Source organism: Sceloporus undulatus, chromosome 1, assembly GCF_019175285.1.
Source record: "Sceloporus undulatus isolate JIND9_A2432 ecotype Alabama chromosome 1, SceUnd_v1.1, whole genome shotgun sequence".
Classification (NCBI taxonomy): Eukaryota; Metazoa; Chordata; class Lepidosauria; order Squamata; family Phrynosomatidae; genus Sceloporus; species Sceloporus undulatus.
Window position 1 is genome coordinate 170,038,540 of NC_056522.1, and position 23,013 is coordinate 170,061,552.

The following is a 23,013-nucleotide window of genomic DNA, read 5'->3' on the forward strand; positions in this document are numbered from 1 at the left end:
TATTATTATTTTATATGTATGAGTAGCATGCAAGATCAGATGGGGCCTGTGCATTTTAGGGGCTTGCTTGCAAGTAAATGGGCTAGGAATGGGATGAAAGTGTGTCTTGGGGGCTCAACTGACCACCCCTTTTAGCGATGGATCAAAGCTGCAGCAACTACATGCCACAGCCCTGATTTCTCCGTGGTACAAAAAGGAGCCACCCTGGAAAGGGCACCATAGCTGCTGGCACGTGGCTTTTTCACGCTCCTTTGGTGCTGCGTCATGTAGTGGAGTGGTGTGTAAGTACAGTAACAGCAATAACAGCAGCAGAAACAACACCTACACTCTGGAGGGCTGGGAAATTACTTGGAACAGGTTTTTGGATGGCATCAAGGGTTGTGTGGATGCCATGCCCCAACAACGCTTCCAGGCCAACCTTAATGGTTGGTCTGTCAAGCCACTTAGTTTCTAGTGGTGCTTCTTGTTCATAGTTTGGTGAGAGTAACAGACTTCAGTGATACAGAAAAAACAGATATGTGACTGTTATTAAAATTCAGTTTTGCATTCTTTTGATATCTCATTGTTCTAGTGAAGATCTTGAAGCAATTAAAAGTATTTAAGCAACACTTTCAAGAGTAGAAATGAGGTGCTGCTGGTTTCCTATGGCAATCTTATTTTTTTAGATTCATATACACACCAAGCTTATAATACAACTCCAATGTGAAGAAAGACAGAACTATCCATCTATGGAGTTTTTCTTCATTTTCCTGTGACTAGTGCCTACCAGCCTTTACTACTTCACACCTGGAAGGGCCAGCTTTTACATTATTTGTTCCGGTCCTTTCAAAATGAACCAGACAAGAAAGCTAATAATGTTTGACATTGATATCACAAGGCTTATTTCCTGTGCTGTTACAGCTAATAAACAGAAAGTGTACTGTCTCAGGAGAGCCAACATGGTTGTTTGAGCAGTGGACTATGTGAAGACCAGAGTTTGAATCCCTGATTAAGCAAGGAAACTGACTGGGTGATCTTGGGCAAGTCACAGTCTCACAGACTCAGAGGAATTTAATAATTAATAATAATTTGTTTTATTTATATACCGCTATTCCAAAGATCATAGCGGTGAACAGCAAGTAAGCTAAGGCAAAGGCGAGACCCCTCTGTACACACATTGCCAATAAACCTTCATGATAGGTTCACCATAAGTTGGAAATCACTTGAAGCCACACAACAATAGTGCTTCAAATGTGGCATCTCAGTTTTTTAATATTATCCTCATGGAGACCAATTTGCCACCTATACTGGCTTTGTTAATGCGCCAAGTAAAATTCATGGCTGTTTATTAAAGCCTTTGGGCCTGAGTAACTTACTTCAAATTCTAAGCACAGGGTTTTAAAAGCTGTTTTAATCTTTTAACATCATTTTAACTTTTTAATGTGCTTAATGTTTTTAGTCTATTATTTGCTGCCACCTTGTGATCTTTTGATATAGGACAGAATAGAACTGTATTAATAAATAAATCTTGCAACTGAGTGTTAGGTATGCTGCTCTGCTGCAGCAGCTCATTGATTACTGATGTACTGAGGTAAAAGGATTCATGAAGGTGTCTCCACCACAATTTAACATATTTATTGTAGGATCTGGATTTATAAATTCTTGGTTCCAGGGATAAAATCATCTAGCAACAGCCTTTGTTGTAATTTAATTGGCATCTTATGTTGAATCCTTTCTTCTCTTCTTTGCAGGTTGGGAATGGGTAAAGTGGAAAGAGTTTCCTTCACCGGATCAGCTGTTCTGGCCTTTACGTTGTTTAAAAGAGCAAGGTTACGATCCTTTCAAAGAAGAACTAAATCACCTTATGGAATATACTGGAAATCACCTTTATGTAACAAATGAAAATTAGACTTATTATGTAGGGTAGGGGTGTAAACAATATGGCCCTCCAGATGGCCAGCAAATCTCAGCAGCCCTAGGTAATAATGGTGAGGAATGCTGGGAGTTACAATTCAGCCACATCTGGAGGGCTGAATTATTTCCACCCATTGTGGGGTGTTGTTTTTTTCATAGCAACTGATTTTTTTTTTTTTTTTTTTTTTTTTTTGTGAAATAAAGAACTGCATCTCTGTAAAAGACTGAGTTTTATCTGTGATATGGGAGGCTATTCTCTTCCTGCACTGTGCAGAACTGGCACAGATAACATACTTCCAAAAAGTTGCACTTTGGCAATCAGCCACTATAGCTATAGCTACATCTTGTTATTCCTTATTATAGTAGCTATATTTTTATTACAAGCACACATCATTACACAGCAACAAATGCATGCTGAACTTTTATGAGATAGTTCAGCATAGTTTCTTTAGGTGAAAAAATAAACAATTGTCTATTTATGTTCAAACCAGAATCGTTATGCTGTAGCCTGGCCTCAGCAGGCAAAGGCACATTTTGCTGTATAACCTTCTTTTCCTAAACTGCTCTTGTAGCCAAGGGTCCGTTTAGGGGAATTTTATTATTATTGTTATGAGCTCAATATTGCAAGAGGAGGGCCTGCTACGACAGCCCTTGCAGAATCGTCTCCCGTTGTGTATACGGAGTAGACCAGGGGATCCCAATAAATGGAGCTGAGACAGACTTCTAGAATTAATAACCAATTTATTTATAAGGGGAAAAACATATACAATGCACTAGCATACACACACACATATAAGGCTCAGGAAAAGCATAGGTTAGCATGGAATAGGATTTTAGGCATCACTGGGGTGATACGTACCAGAATGTAGACTCCCTCCAGGAATCCAAATGGAATATGATGAGGATGGCATGAGGCTCAGCCATGGAATGACTGGCCAGGAGTCAGGAGCCAGGTCAGGGATCAAGGGGACAGAGCTTCCCCCTGAAATCTGGACTGGCCCAGTGAACAGGCAAACCTGGGAGTATTTATAGGCAAAATCTTGCGTCTGGCAAAGGTGCCTGATGGTGAGGTGTTTAATTACTTTCTTTTCACCTGAATGTCCGTCTGATTGTGTTAGTGGTCTTAAGCTGCTCGGACAACAGACTCAAGGAGGGGGCAAGAACCTCAAGAAAGGCAAACATTTGCTCTTCCTGGTCCTATGATAATCCTCTTATGTGACTCCCTAGATATGATGTGGGTGCCCCTCAGGGGTGTGTGTACATGTCCTCATGCCTTGCTGGCAATGGTGGACAGGCTGTTAGAGTTCATCTGGGGTCATTAAGGGCTATCATTTATACCAAAATTTATATGGAGCAGCATGGGTAACACTCTGCAGGTTCAGGCCAGTGAAACATTAATGTTGCTGTGTGCTATCAAGTCCTAAAGTGAATTTATGACAGGATTTTCTTGGCAAGTTTCTTCAGAGGGGGCTTGCCATTGCCATCCCCTGAGGCTGAGAGAGAGTGATTTGCCCAAGGTCATTCCGTGGGTTTAAATGGTTGAGCTGGGATTCAAATCCTGTCCTCCAGAGACATAGTCCAACGCTCAAACCACTACATCATGTTGGCTCAAGTTAATGCAGTGATCCAATTTGGACCTCTCATTAAGACACAAAACCCATCATAATACCGTACGTATGAGTAGCATGCTACCCAATTATTCCTGCTTGTAGTGAAGGATCTAAAACAATTCCTTGACCTTGTGACTGATTTTATGTGTGAATCTGACATAACACACATCTCTGATTTAAGAGAAATAATGCTTGAACAAACTGGATTCTCTCTTCAGCTTGTCTCTGACAACTGGATTCTGCAGGGTTTTTATGTTGGAACAAAAGAAGTCTATGGTTTAGGTGTTGCTGCTGCAAGTGGGAGCCATCAGCCAGAGCACTCAAGCATTCTGATTCTATATACTGAAATGCTTTAGAGTGTTGTGTTGTTGTGATGTCTGAACAGATCCATTGAAGTTTGGGGAACCTGTGAGTTTTTACTTAGGGAAAGGTCCTGAATTCCCTTTGTAGTAGTAGAAGGAAACCAGCATACTGTACCTGATTTCTCAAGCCTCTGGTCAAAGGTAAGCAAATTCAGCAGGTCTAGGAGCCAGTTTTGAAGCCTAGATCTGTCAGAGGCTGTAATCGTGCAGAAACAGAAAATCCTTTTGACTTCGCTCTCCTCTCCCAACCCTAAATCTAGAAGTGACCGGAAGAGAAAAGGCCCAGCAGTGTCTTGTTTCCTTTGGAGAACAGCCAATCCTGGAAACATCCAGGAGCAATTTTTTTCTTTTAGAAGCAAAAAAATTAGATGTGGGAGGGTCTTGTTGTTTGTTCACAGCTGCAGCAAAAGGCTAGAGGCTCTTGTGGCCCACCCTTTCTTTGTGTTGACAGGATCCACCAGAACAATCACCTAGCTCTACCAAAGATTATTTCTGTAACATAACATGTAATTAATAGAAAATTGGAGGAAAAGTAGGAAAATCAAAATAGGACCATGGGCTCTTTATTTTTTTTCAGGCTGCTCAAAGGAAGGGAAGCAGGGCCATTTTCTGCTCTGCTGAAAAACCAATACCCCCTCAACTATATCATGTCTGCAGCCATTCTAGCAGGCTAAGATAACATAGATGGAAAGCAGGGTCATCGTGGTATCAGCAACTTTTGACTTCTCATCTCTCTGAACTGATCTGAACTGAATTCTAGTTGGTCATTTTAAGAACATCCAACTGAGAACAAATGCTTACTTCCCACTTCCCTCGTTGAATCTTTTAGACTGAACATGAGGGTAGTAAGCTGCTCTGAGAGCATTTCTAAACAGCAGGGCATAAATACAACAACAACACACACACTGCCTTATTTTTAGAAAAGCCACTCATAATATTACTATATTATGTTAAATGTGTTACTTTATACCATAGAAATCACACACAAATCTAGTCAGGAGTTGGATACATAAATATCACACATTTTCATATGTATTAAGGATAATTTTTGTAATTATTGGATTGGAGTAAAATTCTCATGGGGAAGTCTATTCCTGCACTTCTTTCGTCAGTGCCCCCTAAAAATCTGGGCAGCTGGTAATAAACTCCAAGTATACTCAATTTCTTTTTCAAAAACTTATTTTATCAATAATATACACTGACATAAGTAACATCTTAGTAGAAGAATAATCAGTTAACATCAGCACTACTGGATTAGATCCAGATTTAGTCATACTTGGAGCCAAATCAGCTGGAGTTATTCATGTGTGAATAGTTCAAGTCCTTTTGATTTTAAAGAGTCTACCCTAACTTTGACTAAAAGAACTCAATCCAGGGTTGGAAATCTGTCGCCCTTTAGATATTGGACCCAAATTCCCAACATCCCTCACTATTGGCTATGCTGACTACAGCTGATGAGAGTTATAGTCCAGGAACACCTAGATGGCCACTTGACTGTCATCCTTTTATCGGGAACACTGGGATGGACATTAATTCACCAAATACAGATCAAAGAAAGTGTGTTCTCAGTTTCCTGCCATGCTGCAAGACTCCATCTGGATTGTAGAACAAGCATGATGTACGATGTATCTGGTAAGTCTGGTTTCATTTGAACTAAAGTCAATGGCTTCAGATGTTGTTGCTAATCTGAATCACTGCTGCTGCTTGAGGAATCTGTTGACATAACCTCTACATCATCTTCATTCTCCTTATTATGCCCAGGAGGTTCTAGGATGAAGTCATTGCTGTGATTAGGAGGTAGCATGTTAATTGACATGTCACATGATTGCCATGGATACTGCGGGGCAAGTACATCTAAAGCAAAAGAGAATGATTTTAAAAAAATCATACAGTGATAACAAGCAGTTGTAAAACTTTTTAAAGCCAACATGAACCACTTATACTATATGAAATCCTTAATAATTATGAGGTCAGTTGTCTTGTTTCATTCCTGCATTCCTTCAAAAATACTGCCTTTAATGCAATGTAAGGTAAGCATGAATCAGTTAACTTCAATTGAAATGAGTAGGAAAAATCAAATGTCAGTGCTAACCCGAGTTCTGTCTGTTGCCAACATATTTTAAAAACACAATAGAAGAAATAAATCACTTCCAAATTACGGAATAGTTTCTTCTTTTAAAAAGCTCCAATAGCCGACTAACACTGTTAAAATAAATGGTGTAAAATCAGTGGAAAGTGAATTACTTTACTTAGGCCAGATTGTGGCCCAGATATTTCAATCCATACAAAGCTTCCTTTTTTACCCAGCAGCTTGTGACTAACAATAAATCCCACAACAACATGGAACAACAGATATAATCCAGCAGAACTATGACCTAGATCTCCCAGACTCTAGAATTATACTTTTTTTGCTAACCAGGATTACCATAAACTGTCTTGGAAACTTGTTTCTGACCATGGTTTCAGTCTATGTTTTGGCACTAGCCTTGGAAAAAAATACATTAGAGCAAAGGTAACACTATGTATAAAACAAAAATGTGATTTTTAGATTGTTTTGTGCCTTCAAATTGTTCTCAACTTATGGCAAACCTATCACAGCATTTTCTTGGCAAGATTTGTTCTTTGCCTTCTTCTGAAGCTGAGAGTGTGAATTGTCCAAAGTCACCCAAGTGGGTTTCCATGGCTGAATCAGAATTCAAGCACTGTTTTCCACAGTTGTAGTCCAGCGCTAAAACCACTGCTCCATACACTGGCTCAGACTTTAGTGCCCTATCTTAACAGTAACAAGAATATTGATAATTTTTAGTGCTTTCATCTAGGCTTTTCTTCAAGATAGTTTAAGAAAATGCCATTACCCCAATTAAGCAAATAATTCCAAAATAATATACACTGGGTGGCATCTTGTTAGGGACATATGCATGCGAAGTACCCCACGGCATGTTTATGTCCTTTTTTGATCACTGCAAGGGTTGGTATTTCCTTCCTCTTGGATTTACCATACAATCTCTGATGCATCCCCCATGGCCGTTTTGTGCCTTGTGGGGAGCAGGCAGGACTGCAGAATTACATCCCTGTAGCCAGATATATTATTGTTTATTTGGAGTATTTATACCCTGCTTTTCAGCCCCAAAGGCTCTCCGAGCGGCTAAGTGCATAAAGCACATAACCAGGGTCTTCTGGAGATCTCAATGATGATGTACTCATTTCATGTCTCGCTAGGGGAGAGAGCCAGACATTTCTGCATTCTTGTCTGCTCCCCATGAAGCACTAAATGGCCATATGGACAGCTTTCTAGTTTCTTCATTAAACTGGAGGTGGTATCTGGCTCAGTCCAGTATAGGTTTGGATGTGAGTGGACCTGCTACTCTATACTATGCACAGTTATACAGGATTACATCTACTATTTCATAGACTCTTAGAGCTCTAAGGGATCATAAGAGCCAAGTAGTCCAATTCCCTGTTGTGCAGGAATACATAATTAAAGCATTCTTGAAAGATGCCCATTCCAACTCTGTTTAAAGATGAAGAGTCCACCACCCTCCAAGGCAATCTATTCCACTGTCAAACCAATCTTACAGTAAAGAAGTTCTTCCTAATTTTTATGTGAAATCTCTTTTCTCATAATTTGAACTCACTGGTTCATGTTCTAGTTTCTGGAGTAGCAGAAAAGAAGCTGCTCCATCTTCTACATGATATCTATTCAGATATTTTAATGTCATGTTTCAGTTTTGTCTTCTCCAAACTAAGCATATCCACTTCCTTCAGTCACTCCTCATCAAGCTTGGTTTCCAGACCTCTTATCACCTTGGTCACCCTTCTCTGGATCCATTTCAGTTTCTCAATAATCTCCTTAAACTCGAGTACCCAGAGCTAGACACGGAATTCCAAATGAGGTCTGACCAAAGCCAAATAGAGTGGCACTAATACTTGCTTTGACACCATACTCCAGTTGATGCAGCCCAGAGCTGCATTGGCTTTTTTTGATGCTGCAGCGTACTGTCCACTCATGTTTAGTTTGTAGTCTTCTAAGACCCCCTAGAACAGTGATGGCGAACCTTTCTTGGTTCGCGTGCCGGGGTGGGGCTTCTTCTCCTGGGGGCAGGGACCGTGTGCCAGGGGCGGGGCTTACACCCTGGGGAAAGGGACAGTGTGTCAGGGGGGCGGGGCTTTCCGCTCCCCAGGGGCAGGGCTTCTCCCTCCACCCTTTCCCTGCTCTCCAGCTGGGGCCCCTTCTCCTTCCCTCCTCACCTTCCCAAACCCACAGCAGCGCAGCCATGCGTCTGGGAGGGTGAAGAAGGAAGGAGAAGCGGGCACGGGCCGTTTCTCCTTCCTTCCTCCCTTTCCCAAACCGAAGGCAGTGCTGCCTTGGGCCTGGGAAGGGGAGGAAGGAAGGAGAAGCGGGCACAGACCGTTTCTCCTTCCTTCCTCCCTTTCCCAAACGGAAGGCAGCGCTGCCTTGGGCCTGGGAAGGGGAGGAAGGAAGGAGAAGCGGGCACGGGCTGTTTCTCCTTCCTTCCTCGCCTTCCCAAACCGAAGGCAGCGTTGCTTTGGGCCTGGGAGGGCGAACGGGGGAAGGAGAAGCCAAGGAGGAGGAGGCTGGGCACGCGTCCCAGCCTCCTCGGCTTCCCTTTCCTCCGCACGAAAGGGCTCCATGGAGCCCTTTCGAGCGGGGGAATAGGAGGATGGCTGGGAGGAGGAGACAGACGCGCGTGCGCCTCTTTCTCCTCCTCCCAGGCACCATTTTCAGGCTTCCTGCTCTCTAAGAGAGACAGCGGGAGGCCCGAAAATGGCAGGAAGAGGCGGAACAGGCACACGCCCATTCTGCCTTCTCCCTCGCCCTGTGTCTGGCGAAATGGCACCGTGTGCCACCCGTGGCACACATGCCACGGGTTCACCATCACGGCCCTAGAACCTATTCACATGTACTGCTTTCAAGCCAGGTGTCACTCATCCTATATTTATACATTTCATTTTTCCTGCCTAGATGTAGTAATCCTTGTTTATTATTATTGTTGTTATTATTATTATTATTATTATTATTATTATTATTTATAGTATTTATACCCCGCTCTTCAGCCAAAAGGCTATCAGAGGTTTAAATTAATCTTATTAGTTTTGGCCCAGCTCTCCAAACTTTCAAGGTCATTTTGAATTCTGATTAACTATCCCCCTACCATTTTTGATGGATGTCATCTGCAAATATAATAATCATGCCTTCTATTCCATCATCTAAGTTATCTATAAAAATGTTAAACAACACTGAACCCAGGACTCTGAGGTAATGAACATTTCTCTCCAGGATGAAGTGCAACCGTTGATGAGTATTATAGTTGCTCTCAAATGCTTTGCTAATGTTTTTGCTTCATTCAACTATAACTAGTCAATTGGAAGATGTTTCAATTCTGTTTATTTTCCACTACCTGGTAATCTGCCTGCTGCAAGTGCATCTCCTGGTAAGTGTCCATTGACTCCATTTGCTGATGGGTTATTCATTTGACCAAGCAGACCACTCCTCATCTCCAGATCAGTTGGGTATGGCCTCCGCGGATCCCCTTAAAAATAAACAGCTTTACTGGCAATTTCGAATAAACTTTTGCAACATAACTGAGTGGTCCCTATCAATGTACCTTGCCTTTTAATGACTGTAAACCCAAGTAGCACCAACCATGCTTATATATGACCTTACTCCACAATATCTATTTATCAAAAATTAGTGTACATTATACATACGTGGACAATTACCAGAAAGGAAGTGTTTTCATATCAAACTTCTCAGTGGTTGTATGATAAAAATATAAAGTTGTGAAACTTTTTAGTTACCTGGCACCCACGTCAGAGGAGCACAAACAGCATTGCTGGCACTAATTCGATGAGCATATTTAATTATTTCTTCTGATGAAACTGCTCCTGTGAGAAGTGGAGGGAAAATAAGTTGCAAGCATCACCTTACAATACAAGAGTCACTAACAGAGCCAGGAAAGAAATGTGAAAACTGAAACAATAGAGAGATATCATTGCAGGAGACAGCTCATTCTTTCCTTTTTTTTCATAACTGTTTGCATAACTTAAACTTCCTTTCTTTCTACTCCTTAAGGCCATTTATTCCTAACACCTAGAGAGATGTATCAGCACCGATGTGTTCAGTATATTCATACATGATTAGTCACTGATATGTTCGTCACTGAAGACAGTATTACTCAAGATTGAAACAGCAACCAATAATCTAGAGTCACTGGAACATACTTATGAAAAGTACTTTACTTACGTAAAGCATTTTTATTCCACACCTCAGTGAAAATAATTATAACACATCCTAAAATGTAATCAAAATATACAACTTACCCTTTCTTGCTTTTTCCACTGATTTCAGCTTTTCTTTTGCCTGATAAACAGCTGTGGCCTAAATATAAAATAGTATTTACTGATAAACGGTTTGTAACCAGAGGTTCATTAGACTTTCTTAAAACTTATGTGTAACTGGAAGGAGTTCATTTTAGCCCAATGAGGCAAATTAATTCACAGCCTCACTTACAGCTGTGCATCTTTTTATTAAAAAACAGTTAACTTGAAAAAAATTAGATTTTCTATTAAGTCTTTCAAGAAGCTAAGACATTAAAATAAAAGAAGAAACTCAATCCTAAAGATGGATGGTGACAAGGGTAACTCTAAAGGAGAATGGCTTTTAAAAAGAAAAGATCTATAAAATAATCTTTCACTGTAAGTTGCTTTTGGTCCCATATTGGCAAAAAAACAGGACAGTAATAAAAGAAAAGAAAGAAGAAAATACTGGTGAGACAGAAACTAAACATGTGGCAATAACATATTTTGAAGTCATTGATATACAGTAGTTCTTGAAATGTATATTAGATTTTTTAAAAATGGTGAAATAATCCCAGCCCTGGTTTCTCCTTCTACAACACAAGTAGTCTCCACTTTCTTCCTGCCAAACCCTCACGAACTATCTGCAAAGGGGTCCCTGCCTTCCTTTCTGCTTTGGACAATGTTGAGTGCTTTGAATCAAAACACTGGTCTCCAACTTTTCAAAGTCTGTACTTTCCAAGAAAGAAACGATAGCTGAGAAATCCACATGGGGCCAAGACGCATCTATGGAATAAAGACAATAGGCAAGTGGAGCCCAGCACAGCACTTTTAAGTGTCCCTACAACCCATATTTAAAGAAGATACACAAATGTATTTGCAAAAGCAAATAAAACAATGAGAGGGTACAATTAGAGATCCTGAGTACAAATGGGAACAGAAGTGTTCAGACAAATAAGGAGACCGAAGTGGGAGAACCTGGGGAATTTTCACAAGTTACCAAAAACATCTCAAGCGAATCAAAGGATGCTTGGCTTCTGGGTTTGGAAGAAGGGATAGTAATGATGCCGAGGGTAACAAGGATTGACACTTAATAAACTATTTATGGCATATACGATTCTGGGTAACAATGAAAACCACTGAAGGTGTATACCCAACTATCAGTGTTCAAATCCAGTGAGTAAACTGTATGCCAGGAACCTGAGCTGGATGTTCTGGAACTGACTTAAAACAAGAACACATCTTAGCAGAGAAGCAAGCAAATTTTAGGTCTGGTCACTCCACTATGAATCAGTGCTCAATTTTACATCATCTGGCAGAGAAATATAATTCAAGGACCTGAGAAGCACTTTATGCTGCTGTTCACTATTTCAAGTCAGCATTTGATAGCATCCTCCAATGCTATCAACTCCATTCTAAATTGGCTTCCTCTCTAGGGCTGCATCCACACTGCAGAAATAATTCAGTTTGACACTACTTTAACTGCCATGGCTCAATGCTATGGAATTCTGGGAATCGTAGTTTGTTGTGGCACAAGAGCTCTCTAATAGAGAAAGCTAAATATCTCACATAACAAACTGGATTATTTCTGCAATGCGGATGCAGCCTAGATCACAGATAAATAAATCCATGTGTGTGTTAAATAAATAAATCTGTGTGTGTGTGTGTGTTACAGAATGGACTGGATGCGGGCAAAGAACTTGAAGCTTAACCCAGATAAAACAGAAATACTCCACAGATAGGGTTGCCATAAGTCAGGACCTCCAAACCGGGACAAATGTAGGATAAATTTTTCTAATGCAGGACACATTTTTTAAAATGGAGGACATGCGAAAAAATTGATGGTTTTTTAAAAAATGTTAATATAAATGCCTGTTTCTTAGGCACGATCAAAATGGAGGACATTTGGGCATTATTTCTAGACAGATGGCAGAAATGGACTTCCCTTTCTGGCAAAACACCCCCTACCTCCATTCCAAAACACACACAACAGCACATTTGGGCGTTTCACATGGCTTTACTTAACGTGGCCTCTTGCATATATCAGAGGCTTATTCCATAACCAAACCCCTTGGGTTTAACACTTAGCATGGTTTAACATGGCTATGCATATTGAACATGTCAAGGTGGTTTCACCATTCTTGCACCAAGTGTACTTATCAGAAGTGTGTGTCAAGGGACTTTGGTTTTTCTTCACTGCGCATGGGTTTGTAAAAATCACAGCAATTTACATTGACCAGGCCTCAGAACCAAAACCACACAGAAAAGGCACTTTGGAAAGTCACACTCTCTCGGCTTCTGAAACAGTGCATGCATGCCTCTCAAGCTGACCCACTCATATCATCTTCATCATCATCATCACCACCACACTATCACTGTCAAAGTAAGGGAGACTTGTTAGCATTAAAAGCACCCCCAAAAAACTCACCTTGAGGCCTCTCTGGCCACTCACTCACCACCTCCTTCCCCTCCTCCTTTTCCTCCCTCTCCTCCTCCACCTCCTCCTTCTCCCCCTCCTCCATTCGCCTGGGGGCTGGGGCAGACGGGGCGGAGGAGGAGGGTGGCAAGCGGTTGCGCGCAAGGCGGGGAGGGTGGCGCGCGGCTGCATGCAGGAGGCGAACCGCCTCCAGCTTCGCCTCCTCCATGCGGCTGCACGGCCTGGTGAAGAGGGGGCAGAGGAGGAGGTGGTGAGTGGCGCAGCCGCGCGGGGAGGCAAAGGCGGACGGAGCCAGTGCCTCTTGCGCGCAAGCGCACCACCCTCCCTGTCTCCCCGCGCGGCCGCGCCACCTTCCATGCGGGCAGGTGCAAAGCCTGGGGGCGAGGGGGCGGAGGAGGAGGGTGGTGCGGGTGCACGGGGAGGCGCCTGCCCCAGGCAGGCCTCGCTGCCCTCCTCTTCCTCCTCGCTTGAGGAGGAAGGCAGCGAGGCCCTGCAGGCCGCAGCAACTCAGCTGCAACCGGGGGGGGGTCCCGGTTTTTGGGCTGCACTTGTGCCGGGAGGGGCCCGGGGCCCCCAAAATCAGGAAATTCACGGGTGCAGCCGGGTTATGGCAACCCTATCCACAGATCAGGGAATAAGGGTTCAGCCTGTTCTGGATGGGGTTTTACTACCCCTGAAATCTCAAGTTTGCAGTTCGGGCATACTCCTGATTTGAGCCTGGATGCCCATGCTTCAGTGGTGGCCAAGAGGGCATTTGCCAGTTAAAACTAGTGTACCAGCTGTGCCTGTTTTTTTGAGACATCAGATCTGGCCACAGTAATACATGCCTTAATTACATCCTGGTTGGATTACTGTTAACACACTTTGCACGGGCTCCCTTTGAAAACTATTGTGAAATTCTTCACAGAATTCCAAAATGCTTCACAGCCAGGCAATCAGGTTATAGGGAATATATACCATATATACTCAACTATAAGTCGACCTCATGTATAAGTTGAGGGCAAGTTTTGGGGCCAACATTATGGGTTTTTCTATGACCCATGGATAAGTTGAGGGTAAAATTTAGGGGCATATAGCAAAGGATCTAAAGCAGGGGTAGGCAAACTTTTTGAGCCAGGGGCTGGGTTGCTGTCCCTCAGACAACTGGGGGAGGCGAAGCCAAAAAATAAATAATTAAATAATTTTTAGAGGCCCGCCGCGGCTGCTGTAGCCCTGGTGGAGGGCTCCGGCGACTGCAACAGGCCTCCTAGAGCAGTGATGGCAAACCTTTTCCGTTCGCCGTGCCCAGGGGAGCCCCTGCTCCTTTCCTCGAGGCTTCGCCAGGCCTGAGGTGTCCTGTGAAGGACACCTCAGGTCTGCTGAAGCCCCGCGGGGAGGAGGAGGACAAGGCCAGCGGCCCCTGCTCCTTTCCCTGGGGCTTCGCCTGAGGTGTCCTCCGAAGGACACCTCAGGTCTGCCGAAGCCCCGCGGGGAGGAGGAGGAGGAGACCGGCGGCCCCTGCTCCTTTCCTTGGGGCTTCGCCATGCCTGAGAGGTGTCCTCCTTAGGACACCTCAGGTCTGCCGAAGCTCTGCAGGGAGGAGGAGGCATGTGCCCGCCCTCTCCTCCTCGGTCTCTCCCTTCGGCCGAACAGCCTCCAAGGGGCCCTTTCGGCCGAAGGGAAGGGCTTGGGCACGCCGCCGTCCTGGGCTCCTCCATGGCCTTTGCAGCCCCAGATCTCTCTCTCCGGAGGGAGGCCTGGGGTTGCATGGGCCGCAACGGAGCCCCGGAGCGGCAGGCCGCCTTCCTGGGATCCTCCATGGCCTTTGCAGCCCCAGTCTCTCCCTCTGGGAGGGAGGCCTGGGGCTGCATGGGCCGCGATGGAGCTGGGAGCGGCAGGCCACCTCCTGGGCTCCTCCATGTCCCTTGCAGCCCCAGATCTCTCCCTCCGGAGGAGAGATCTGGGGCTGCATGGGCTGCGATGGAGCCCGGGAGCGGCAGGCCGCCGTCCTAGGCTCCATTGCGGCCCTGCAGCCTCAGATCTCTCCCTCTGGAGAGAGAGATCTGGGGCTGCATGGGCCGCAACGGAGCCCAGGAGTGGCCGGGCCTCCATCTTCTTCCCTGGCCTCTAAGGAAGCCCAGGGCTCCTTAAAGGCCAGGGAAGGTCACGGCCGGCCCTTGCGCCCGGAGCGGTGCGGAAGCTGCAGAGGGGGCGGCAATCGGCGGCAAGGCCAGTCCCAAGGCCTCGGCGGGTTGGATCCGGTCTGCAGGCCATAGTTTGCCGACCCCTGATCTAAAGGATGAAGCAAAGCAAAACAAAATCCCAGCAAACATAACCCTTTGTGCTCACTCTTAAGGTTGAAGGGATGAGAGTAGAGGGGGGTCAGTGCTTCCAGGACAGATTACACTCTTGCTTTTCATCAGGCAATGGGTCTTTCTTTTAAATACGAGTTCAGATACAGTACTTACATTGACCCATGGATAAGTTGACTCAGTTTTTTTGGGTCAATTTTTTGACCTAAATTTCTAGACTTATACATGAGTATATACAGCAATCCCCCTATTGAAACAGTGTAAATGGCTACAAGCTCACTCCCAGGCAGAATCTAAAGCACTGAACATGACCTTTAAAGCCTTATACAACTTCTGTCCACACTGTTTCAAAGAACATATCTCCCTGTTATGAATCTGCCTGAGTTTTAAGATTTTCACGGAAAGGCTTTCTTTCATTCCCAGCACAGGCACAAGTAGTGAGGACATGGCAGAGAGCCTCTCTCAGTGACTGCTCTCAGGTTATTGAATTCCTTCCCGCAGGAAGTTTGGTTGGCCCTTTCTCTTCATTTCTTTTGCTGGTAAACAAAGATGCTTCTATTCAAATGGGCCTTTGAATTATAATTTATGTAAGAACAGCTTTTAATTAGGTGATGTTTTCATATGTTTTTATCTTTTTTACCATGTCTTGCATAACTTTATGTTTTAACTGAAAGGTCATTTAATTTTTAAAAATCTTTTGTATGAATTTTTTAAATAAAACTTTACCCTGTTTTTTAAAGGATTGTAAGCCACCTTGGATTCTGTATAAGGAGAAAGGCAGGATATTGAATGAATGAATGAATGATCATCCTGTTTGCATTGCTCACTTCATAGATACAAATGTTTGTATACATTCAAAAATTTTCTCACAGACTCACCAATATGTGTTCCGCTTCTTTCAGTTGTTTTTGAAGTTGCTGAATATCGTTGTCTCTCTTCTCCACTACCTTTTCCAACAGCTGCATTTCATGGTGAATTCTGCCTTGGTCACGAGCCAATTTCATTAATTCCTGGAATTCTTTATCCCTTTGAATCAACAATTCAAGGATCTGTCCAGAAAAATAAAAACAACCCCAAAATAAAATAAAAAGCAACAAAACCCCACAAAAGTTATTTGTCAACTTGATTGTTAACGGGAAAATTAAATGTAGAAAGATTATGGAGTTGCTTGTCAATCTGGCAAGAATTTCTTGAAATGCTTTTTGCTCTAAATCACTGGCAAGCTTTTTTTTATTACTGCTGGAGAAAACACACAGTTGGTCACACTTAGTACTTAGAGAGATCTATATTGGTGCTATTTTTCTATACTCCTCTCACAGCTTTTCCATTGGGAGGTTTTACTGATCAGTAGCAAAAAGAAACTAATTAAAAAACATTCTAAAGATACCAAAAGTGATTTCCCACATAAGGAAGGTTTTTATCAAAAGCTTCTGTTCACGAATTTACAAGTTACACAGTTTAAGAAGGTCAATATTACTTCACCAAATACTAAACACTGCAGCTGTTTTGTGTGTTCAGCTTCTTTTTCAAATATTATTTCTACATTTCCAGGTTAATGTCCAGCTACTTGGCAATTCAAATTATAGTTTAGGATCTCTTTACCCCCCAAAACAGTGAATAACAAGGTTTTGAGATGGTAGAGATGGTTATTTTCACAATCTACCAGCCAATTCAAAACTTTAACTAGGAAGTGAAAGGTTCAATTACTTTTATACTCTTTCTACTATTTTGAAACTCTTTGATTACCTGGCTCTCCTCTCCAGCTTGTGTAAGTTTCTGGTTTCTTGAAATGGCCAACATTTCAATCAGCTCCCTGAAGCACATTTACCATAAAGAGAGAGGAGAGAAAGGGTTGGTGTTTTTGAGAACTGAATTACATTCTTTTTGCCTCTGTTGCAAACTTTAAAAAATCTTAGATATTACAGCTCTTTAATTTCATAAGAACACCTTTATACTGGTACCAAGTCCACTCCCACCTTCCAGTGTTCATAGCCAGACACAGAAATCCTCTGACATTTAAGGGAATTAGTGATGGAAATCTGTTTGACATTTAAGGGAACCAGTGATGTCTATGCAGATAGGAAAAGTCTGAAGTCAGCAGCATGCTAAAGGAACTTACCAAACTCTTTTGCAACGACTTATTTCTTGCTGGGGACAATGGACAGGGTCTATTTGCTGTGAGTAAGCCACAAGCAGTGGCAGGACACCACAACAACAATTTAGGGGCTAATTTTTTCTAACGTTCTCTAAAACAAAGATGGGAATCATGTGGCCTTCTAAACGTTTTTGGATTGGAATTCCTGGCAGCACTAGCCAGCATAGCCAATGGTAAGTATACTGGGAACTGTAGTGCAACAACACCTCAACAGCCCTGGGATTCATACCAGGAACTTAAAACTAAAACTGTTCTTCACGGGACTTGGTTTCCAGTTCTCCCCCATTTCTGGATGTATTCTAACTTGTCAATGGTGTTGTTATTGTTGTTTTAAATATGGTCACCCAACTTTACAGTACAATGAAGGGGAAGCAGTTTAATTTTATACTCTAAAATGTAATTTTGCGTTCGGTTTAGGCCAGTTTATTATAATTACATTGTCCCTAAGATTTAGTAGTTTATTGGGTTTAATTTGTTATGGAAGGATTGGGAAACACACTACCCACTGTCCCTACTTACCAGGGACAGTCTCTGGTTTCCAGTTCCCAACCTTCATTTTGATTTATCATCAGTCACTAGAACTGTCATTTTACAAGGCTTATGACACAGTGCACAAGGGACCTACTGAGATATACTGTATATACTCATGTATAAGTCTAGGAATTTTAGTCAAAAAATTGACCCCCAAAACCTGGTAAGTCCTGAACTTTAACTCTTATAAAAAAGGGAACCATCCCCTGGTGAAAGGCAAGAGTATAATCTGTCCTGGAAGCACTGACCCCCTTCTATTCTCTCATTCAGTCAGACTTTAGTATGGGCACAAACAGCTACGTCTGCTGGAAATTTGTAAATTCTTTGGCATTGTTTCCCTTTGCTTCATCCTTTAGATCCTTTGTTACACGCCCCTGAGTTTTACCCTCGACTTATCCATGGGTCATATCAAAATCCATAATTCTGGCCCCCAAACCTGCCCTTGATTTATATACGAGGCTGACTTATAGTCGAGTATATATGGTAGTCTGAACACCCTGCATGGCAACATATAGATAACATGTGAAACACTAGTCAGGTTTTTTTTTTAAATAACCACTTGGCTTTTGGCATGGTGGAAAACAGATTATTTGTGTATGACAATCTCAGTTTTGTCATTTTGGCTTCCAAGAAGATTTCTGGTTTGATTTCTGTTCAAGGACCCATGTGTTTGTCCTTCTGGCTGTCCATGGGATCCTCAGCACTCTCCTTCAGCACCACATCTCCGATGAATTAAGCTTTTTCTTGTCCACTTTCTTCGCCTTAAGGTCGCCATTAAGTTGGAGAGTTCAAGGCACACAACAACAAAAACACAGGTTCCCCCCACCCTCACCTCCACCCCAAAAAAACCACTGCAGAAATAACCCAGTTTGAGACCCCTTTAACTGCCCTGGCTCAATGCTAGGGAATACTGGGAACTGTAGCTTATTGTGGCACCAGAACTCCCTGACAGAGCAGGCTTAATGTCTCACAAAACTACAGTTCCCAGGATTCCCTAGCACTGAGCCAGGGCAGTTAAAGGGTCTCAAACTGGGTTATTTCTGCAGTGTGTTTTGTGTCTCAGTACATTCTTATAGTGCTGCTATTCCACTTTGACTGCTCTGGCTGCCTCCTCCCGTTGCATTCTGGGACTATTAGTTTAAGGAGGAGCATTTAGAATTCTCATCCAGAGCGCTCTTAGGCCTCATTGAACTACAAACCCCAGAATGCAACAGGAGGCAGACAGAGCAGTCAAAGTGGAATATAAAAGTGTAGTGCGGTAAACAACAACAGCAGCAGCCTCTGGTCTGGTCGCTGACCACGAAGGAAGCGAAAGCGGCCGGGGGAGGAGGCTCTCAACCGGGAAACCTACCTGGCCAGGAGCTCCAGGTCGTCCAGCGCCGTCAAGAGACGGTCCCGAGTGCTGCTTCGCTCTCCGACTGTCCCCGCCATCGCCGCCATGTTGCTTCTCCTGAGGAAGCGCCACAGTCGCGTCTCTGGCAACAGCTAGGAAGCAGCGGAAGAGGAAGGGCGCGCATGCGCAGACGGAACGCACAGCGCCATCTAACGGCGGCCATTTTGTTTATAGGGCACCCGGGCAGCGGTCCAGCGAGACAGCGCATGCGCCGACGGAGAGAAAGTGCAGCGCCATCTAACGGCGACCATTTTGTTTATGGGAGCTTGGTCGTGCTTGGCGCAGGCTCAGTGAGAGCGAGGAAGGGGCCCGGAGGAGGAGGTCCATAATGGCCGCCTCCATGATGTGTACCCGGGCGGTGACAGCGGCTGCCAGGCAGCTGAAGGGATTCCAGGGCCGGAGGGCCGCCACGGTGAGCCACGGTGGGAAAGGGAGGGCTGTGAGGGCGGCCTTGTCGCATGGAAAGGGAGTGGGAGGCCGGAGGGGACGCGTCCTTTAGGCGCCCTCCTCGCCCTCCTTCCCTCCTCTTCCTCTTCCTCTCTAGCTCTTCCTTATAGGGACAGGCTGCTCAGACACGTCCTCTTTTCCCAGGACATGCCCCCTGCCCTACACAAAGCGTGTCCAGAGGGAGCCTAAGCTGCACCAAGACAAGCGTAGCGTCCAGGGCAGTGGCCCCAAAACTGTGCTCGTTAAGAGATTTTGGACTCCAGCTCCCAGAAGCCTCGGCCATGTTGGACCAATAATAATAATAATAATAATAATAATAAAAATTTTATTTATATTCCGCCCCTTTGAGGTCAATCGGGGCGGCTAACAATAATAAAATACAATACAATATATACAAAAACTTCCCTCTACCCCCTTAAAAAGTTATTAAATCACTTATAATTAAAACCAACAAATTAAACAACATAACACATACACACCATTACAGAACAGACAAAAACAAAACAGCAAACTCTGGCAGCAATCCACACAAATTTCCAGAAAGGACCTTAGGGACTCTCATGAGAAGAGGGTTCTTGAGGGTGGGATTATTTATCCAGGAAAGGTTTTCTGGAAGAGATCCATCTTGACAGCCTTTTTAAAGCTGTCTAAAGATGTCAGTTGACGAATCTCATCTGGCAGGTCGTTCTATAATCTGGGGACGACAACAGAAAAAGCCCTCTGGGAGGTAGCCAAAAGCCTAGATCTTTGAGGCTGCAGCAAATTCCTCCCCGAGGACCGGAATGTGCGGGGAGGATTATATGGGAGGAGGCGGTCCCTGAGATAGTTTGGACCCAAGCCATTTAGGGCTTTAAAGGTGATAACCAACACCTTGTACTGGGCCCGGAAACTAATAGGCAGCCAGTGGAGGGACTTTAATACCAGAGTAATATGGTCCCTCCTAGATGTTCCCGACACTACTCTGGCCACCATATTGCAGTTTCCGAATCAAGCACAAGGGTAGCCCCATGTAGAGTGCATTACAGAAGTCAAGGCGTGAGGTTACCAGTGCGTGTACAACAGTCTCGAGATCCCTTACTTCCAGAAAAGGGCGCAGTTGGCGTATCAGCCAAAGCTGATAACAGGCGCTCCTGACGGTCGCATTCACCTGATTTGTCATCAGGAGCGATGAGTCAAGGAGCACCCCCAGACTGCGAACACAGTCACTGGAGGAGAGTGTGACCCCATCCAGGACTGGAGGTTGCAACCCAATTCTTGGTTTCGGGGCCGCTATCGTGAGCACCTCTGTCTTGTCCGGATTCAGTTTCAATCTGTTTTCCCTCATCCAGCTCATTACTGCTTGGAGACATTCATTGAGAGAGGAGATGCCATTAGAATTCGAGGCCAACGAACGAGACACGGAGAAATAGATCTGGGTGTCATCAGTGTACTGATAACACCCAGCTCCATAACTCTGGATAATCTCACCCAGCGGCTTCATATAGATGTTGAATAACATCGGTCACAGTATAGCACCCTGTGGAACCCCATAGGTGAGCTCCCTTTTACTGGAGCAGCTGTTCCCGAGCAGCAACCTCTGGGATCTGCCTGAGAGGAAGGACCGGAACCACTGCAATGCAATGCTTCCGATACCTAACCCCCTCAGGCGGTCCAAGAGGATGCCGTGATCTATCATGTCAAAAACCACTGAGAGGTCTAAGAGCACCAACAGGGTCACACTGCCCCTGTCGATGCACAGACGCAGATCATCGGTCAAGGCAACCATGGCAGTCTCAACCCCAAAGCCTGTCCTGAAGCCAGTTTGAAATAGTCTGGGATTCTGGGAGATGGAGTCCAAAACCCCTTAAAGAGCACAGTTTGGGGGCCACTGACCTAGACACTATGCTTGTATTGGTGCAGCCTAGTTCCACTGTATTCTGCTCTGGTCAGGCCCCACCTGGAATATTGTGTCCAGTTCTGGGCACCACAATTTAAAAAGGATGTTGAAAAACTGGAGCCATGTGTCCAAAGGAGGGCGACTAAAATGGTGAAAGGTCTGGAAACCATGCCCTACGAGGAATACCTTAGGGAGCTGGGGATGTTTAGCCGGGAGAAGAGAAAGTTAAGAGGTGATATGTTAGCACTGTTTAAATACTTGAAGGGATGTCATATTGAGGAGGGAGCAAGCTTGTTTTCTGCTGCTCCAGAGACTAGAACACAAAACAATGGATGCAAGCTCCAGGAGAAGAGATTCCACCTCAACATTAGGAAGAACTTCCTGACAGTAAGGGCTGTTGGACAGCCGAACAGCCTCCTTCCTCGGAGTGTAGTGGAGTCTCCTTCTTTGGAAGCCTTTAAGCAGAGGCTGGATGGCCATCTGTCGGGGATGCTTTGATTGAGAGTTCCTGCATGGCTGAATGGGGTTGGACTGGATGACCCTTGCGATCTCTTCCAACTCTATGATTCTATGATTTCACCCTTCTGTCTGAGATGAATTCCAAAATTGGAGCACCACTGAGAAGCATGCATTTATATGGAATTTGTATGAGTGTTTTGAGCTTTTATTGAGTCTTGTCCTTTATTTTTCTTGTATGTCCCATATTTTGCAGGTGCCTTGTCCTCCTTGGTGGTTAAGATATCTGTTTTAGGGACGGATTGTTTCTTCTTTTTCTTTCCCGCTTTGTTGCTTAATGGCCTTATTGTTCTCTGTGGTGATGCTTCTTTTAAAAACACTGATTTCTTAAATTTCTTTCTTTGGATCTTCTTATGGCTCCATACAGACAGGCCAAAATAAAGCTGCTTTGGGTCACTTTGGAGGTATATTGTTTCAATGATGCATGCGTCCTAAGATTCTGGAAGCTGCACCAAAGCTGCACTCTAGTCATTAGGACTGGATCATGGCTTTGGTGCGGCTTCCGGGCTCTTAGTACTCATGCATCATTGAAACAGCATACCTCCAAAGTGACCCAAAGCAGCTTTATTTTGGCCTGTCTGTATGGGGCCTATGTTAAACTGTGGGGGATGAGAAGCACTGAAGTATCTGCCTACCGATACGAATGGTATGCCTTCCCTTCAGTCCTTCCTAACAAGACAGTAAATGCCAGATATCAGCTACCTACTTTACAAGTCAGACTAGATCAGGGTGACCAGATGTCCTCCTTTTCCAGGACATGTCCTACATTTTAGGCTTCTGTATGGGAGGAGTTTCAAAACTTCATTTGGGGCTTGACTATGAAGCATGAATTTATTATATTTATATGAATGTTTGTATGTTTTATTTGTTCGTGCCCTCCATTTTTTTTGATTGCTCTACATTTTTCAGTGCCTTGCCCTTATTTGTGGTGAGGACCTCTAGACTAGATCCATTGCATGAAGAAGCCATTCAGGGTTAGTGAAAGAATTAGTGCAAGGTGCATAAAGAGTGTATCTTTACTTTTCACTGTGGAATGTGGGAACGCATACCATGTTATTGTGTATTAGTTGGAGACTAGTTCTTGAAGGCCTACCTCTCATTCTTCTGGATGCTGGCAGATGTAGTTTCATTTGGATTACTGTACTGAGACCGATGTACTTTGGCCATATAATGAGAAGGCATGG

General features: G+C 44.0%; 3 protein-coding genes across 4 annotated transcripts in view; 2 read left to right on the top strand and 1 right to left on the bottom strand.

Moving 5' to 3' along the window:
* NUDT15 (nudix hydrolase 15) overlaps positions 1–2,108 on the top strand; it is a 17,947-nt gene extending 15,839 nt beyond the window's left edge. The window contains exon 4 of one of the 2 annotated variants that reach the window (XM_042471580.1): positions 1,731–1,883. In XM_042471580.1, coding sequence (XP_042327514.1) covers positions 1,731–1,745 — 15 coding nt within the window. In that variant the 3' untranslated portion in view covers positions 1,746–1,883. Of the gene's footprint in view, positions 1–1,730 lie in introns of both variants that reach the window. The other variant, XM_042471573.1, reaches the window with a different exon arrangement.
* Positions 2,109–4,412: 2,304 nt separating this feature from the next.
* On the bottom strand, positions 4,413–19,102 carry MED4 (mediator complex subunit 4). Its single transcript, XM_042471562.1, has 7 exons — positions 18,949–19,102; positions 16,658–16,724; positions 15,790–15,960; positions 10,208–10,265; positions 9,686–9,772; positions 9,286–9,417; positions 4,413–5,719 (listed from the first exon to the last, which is right to left on the bottom strand). Exons 1-7 carry the CDS (start codon positions 19,035–19,037, stop codon positions 5,547–5,549), a joined length of 777 nt encoding a protein of 258 aa, XP_042327496.1. The 5' UTR covers positions 19,038–19,102; the 3' UTR covers positions 4,413–5,546.
* Positions 19,103–19,244: 142 nt separating this feature from the next.
* Positions 19,245–23,013, top strand: part of SUCLA2 (succinate-CoA ligase ADP-forming subunit beta) — a 43,442-nt gene continuing 39,673 nt past the window's right edge. The window contains exon 1 of the mRNA XM_042471464.1: positions 19,245–19,402. Coding sequence (XP_042327398.1) covers positions 19,319–19,402 — 84 coding nt within the window. The 5' untranslated portion in view covers positions 19,245–19,318. The remainder of the gene's footprint in view (positions 19,403–23,013) is intronic.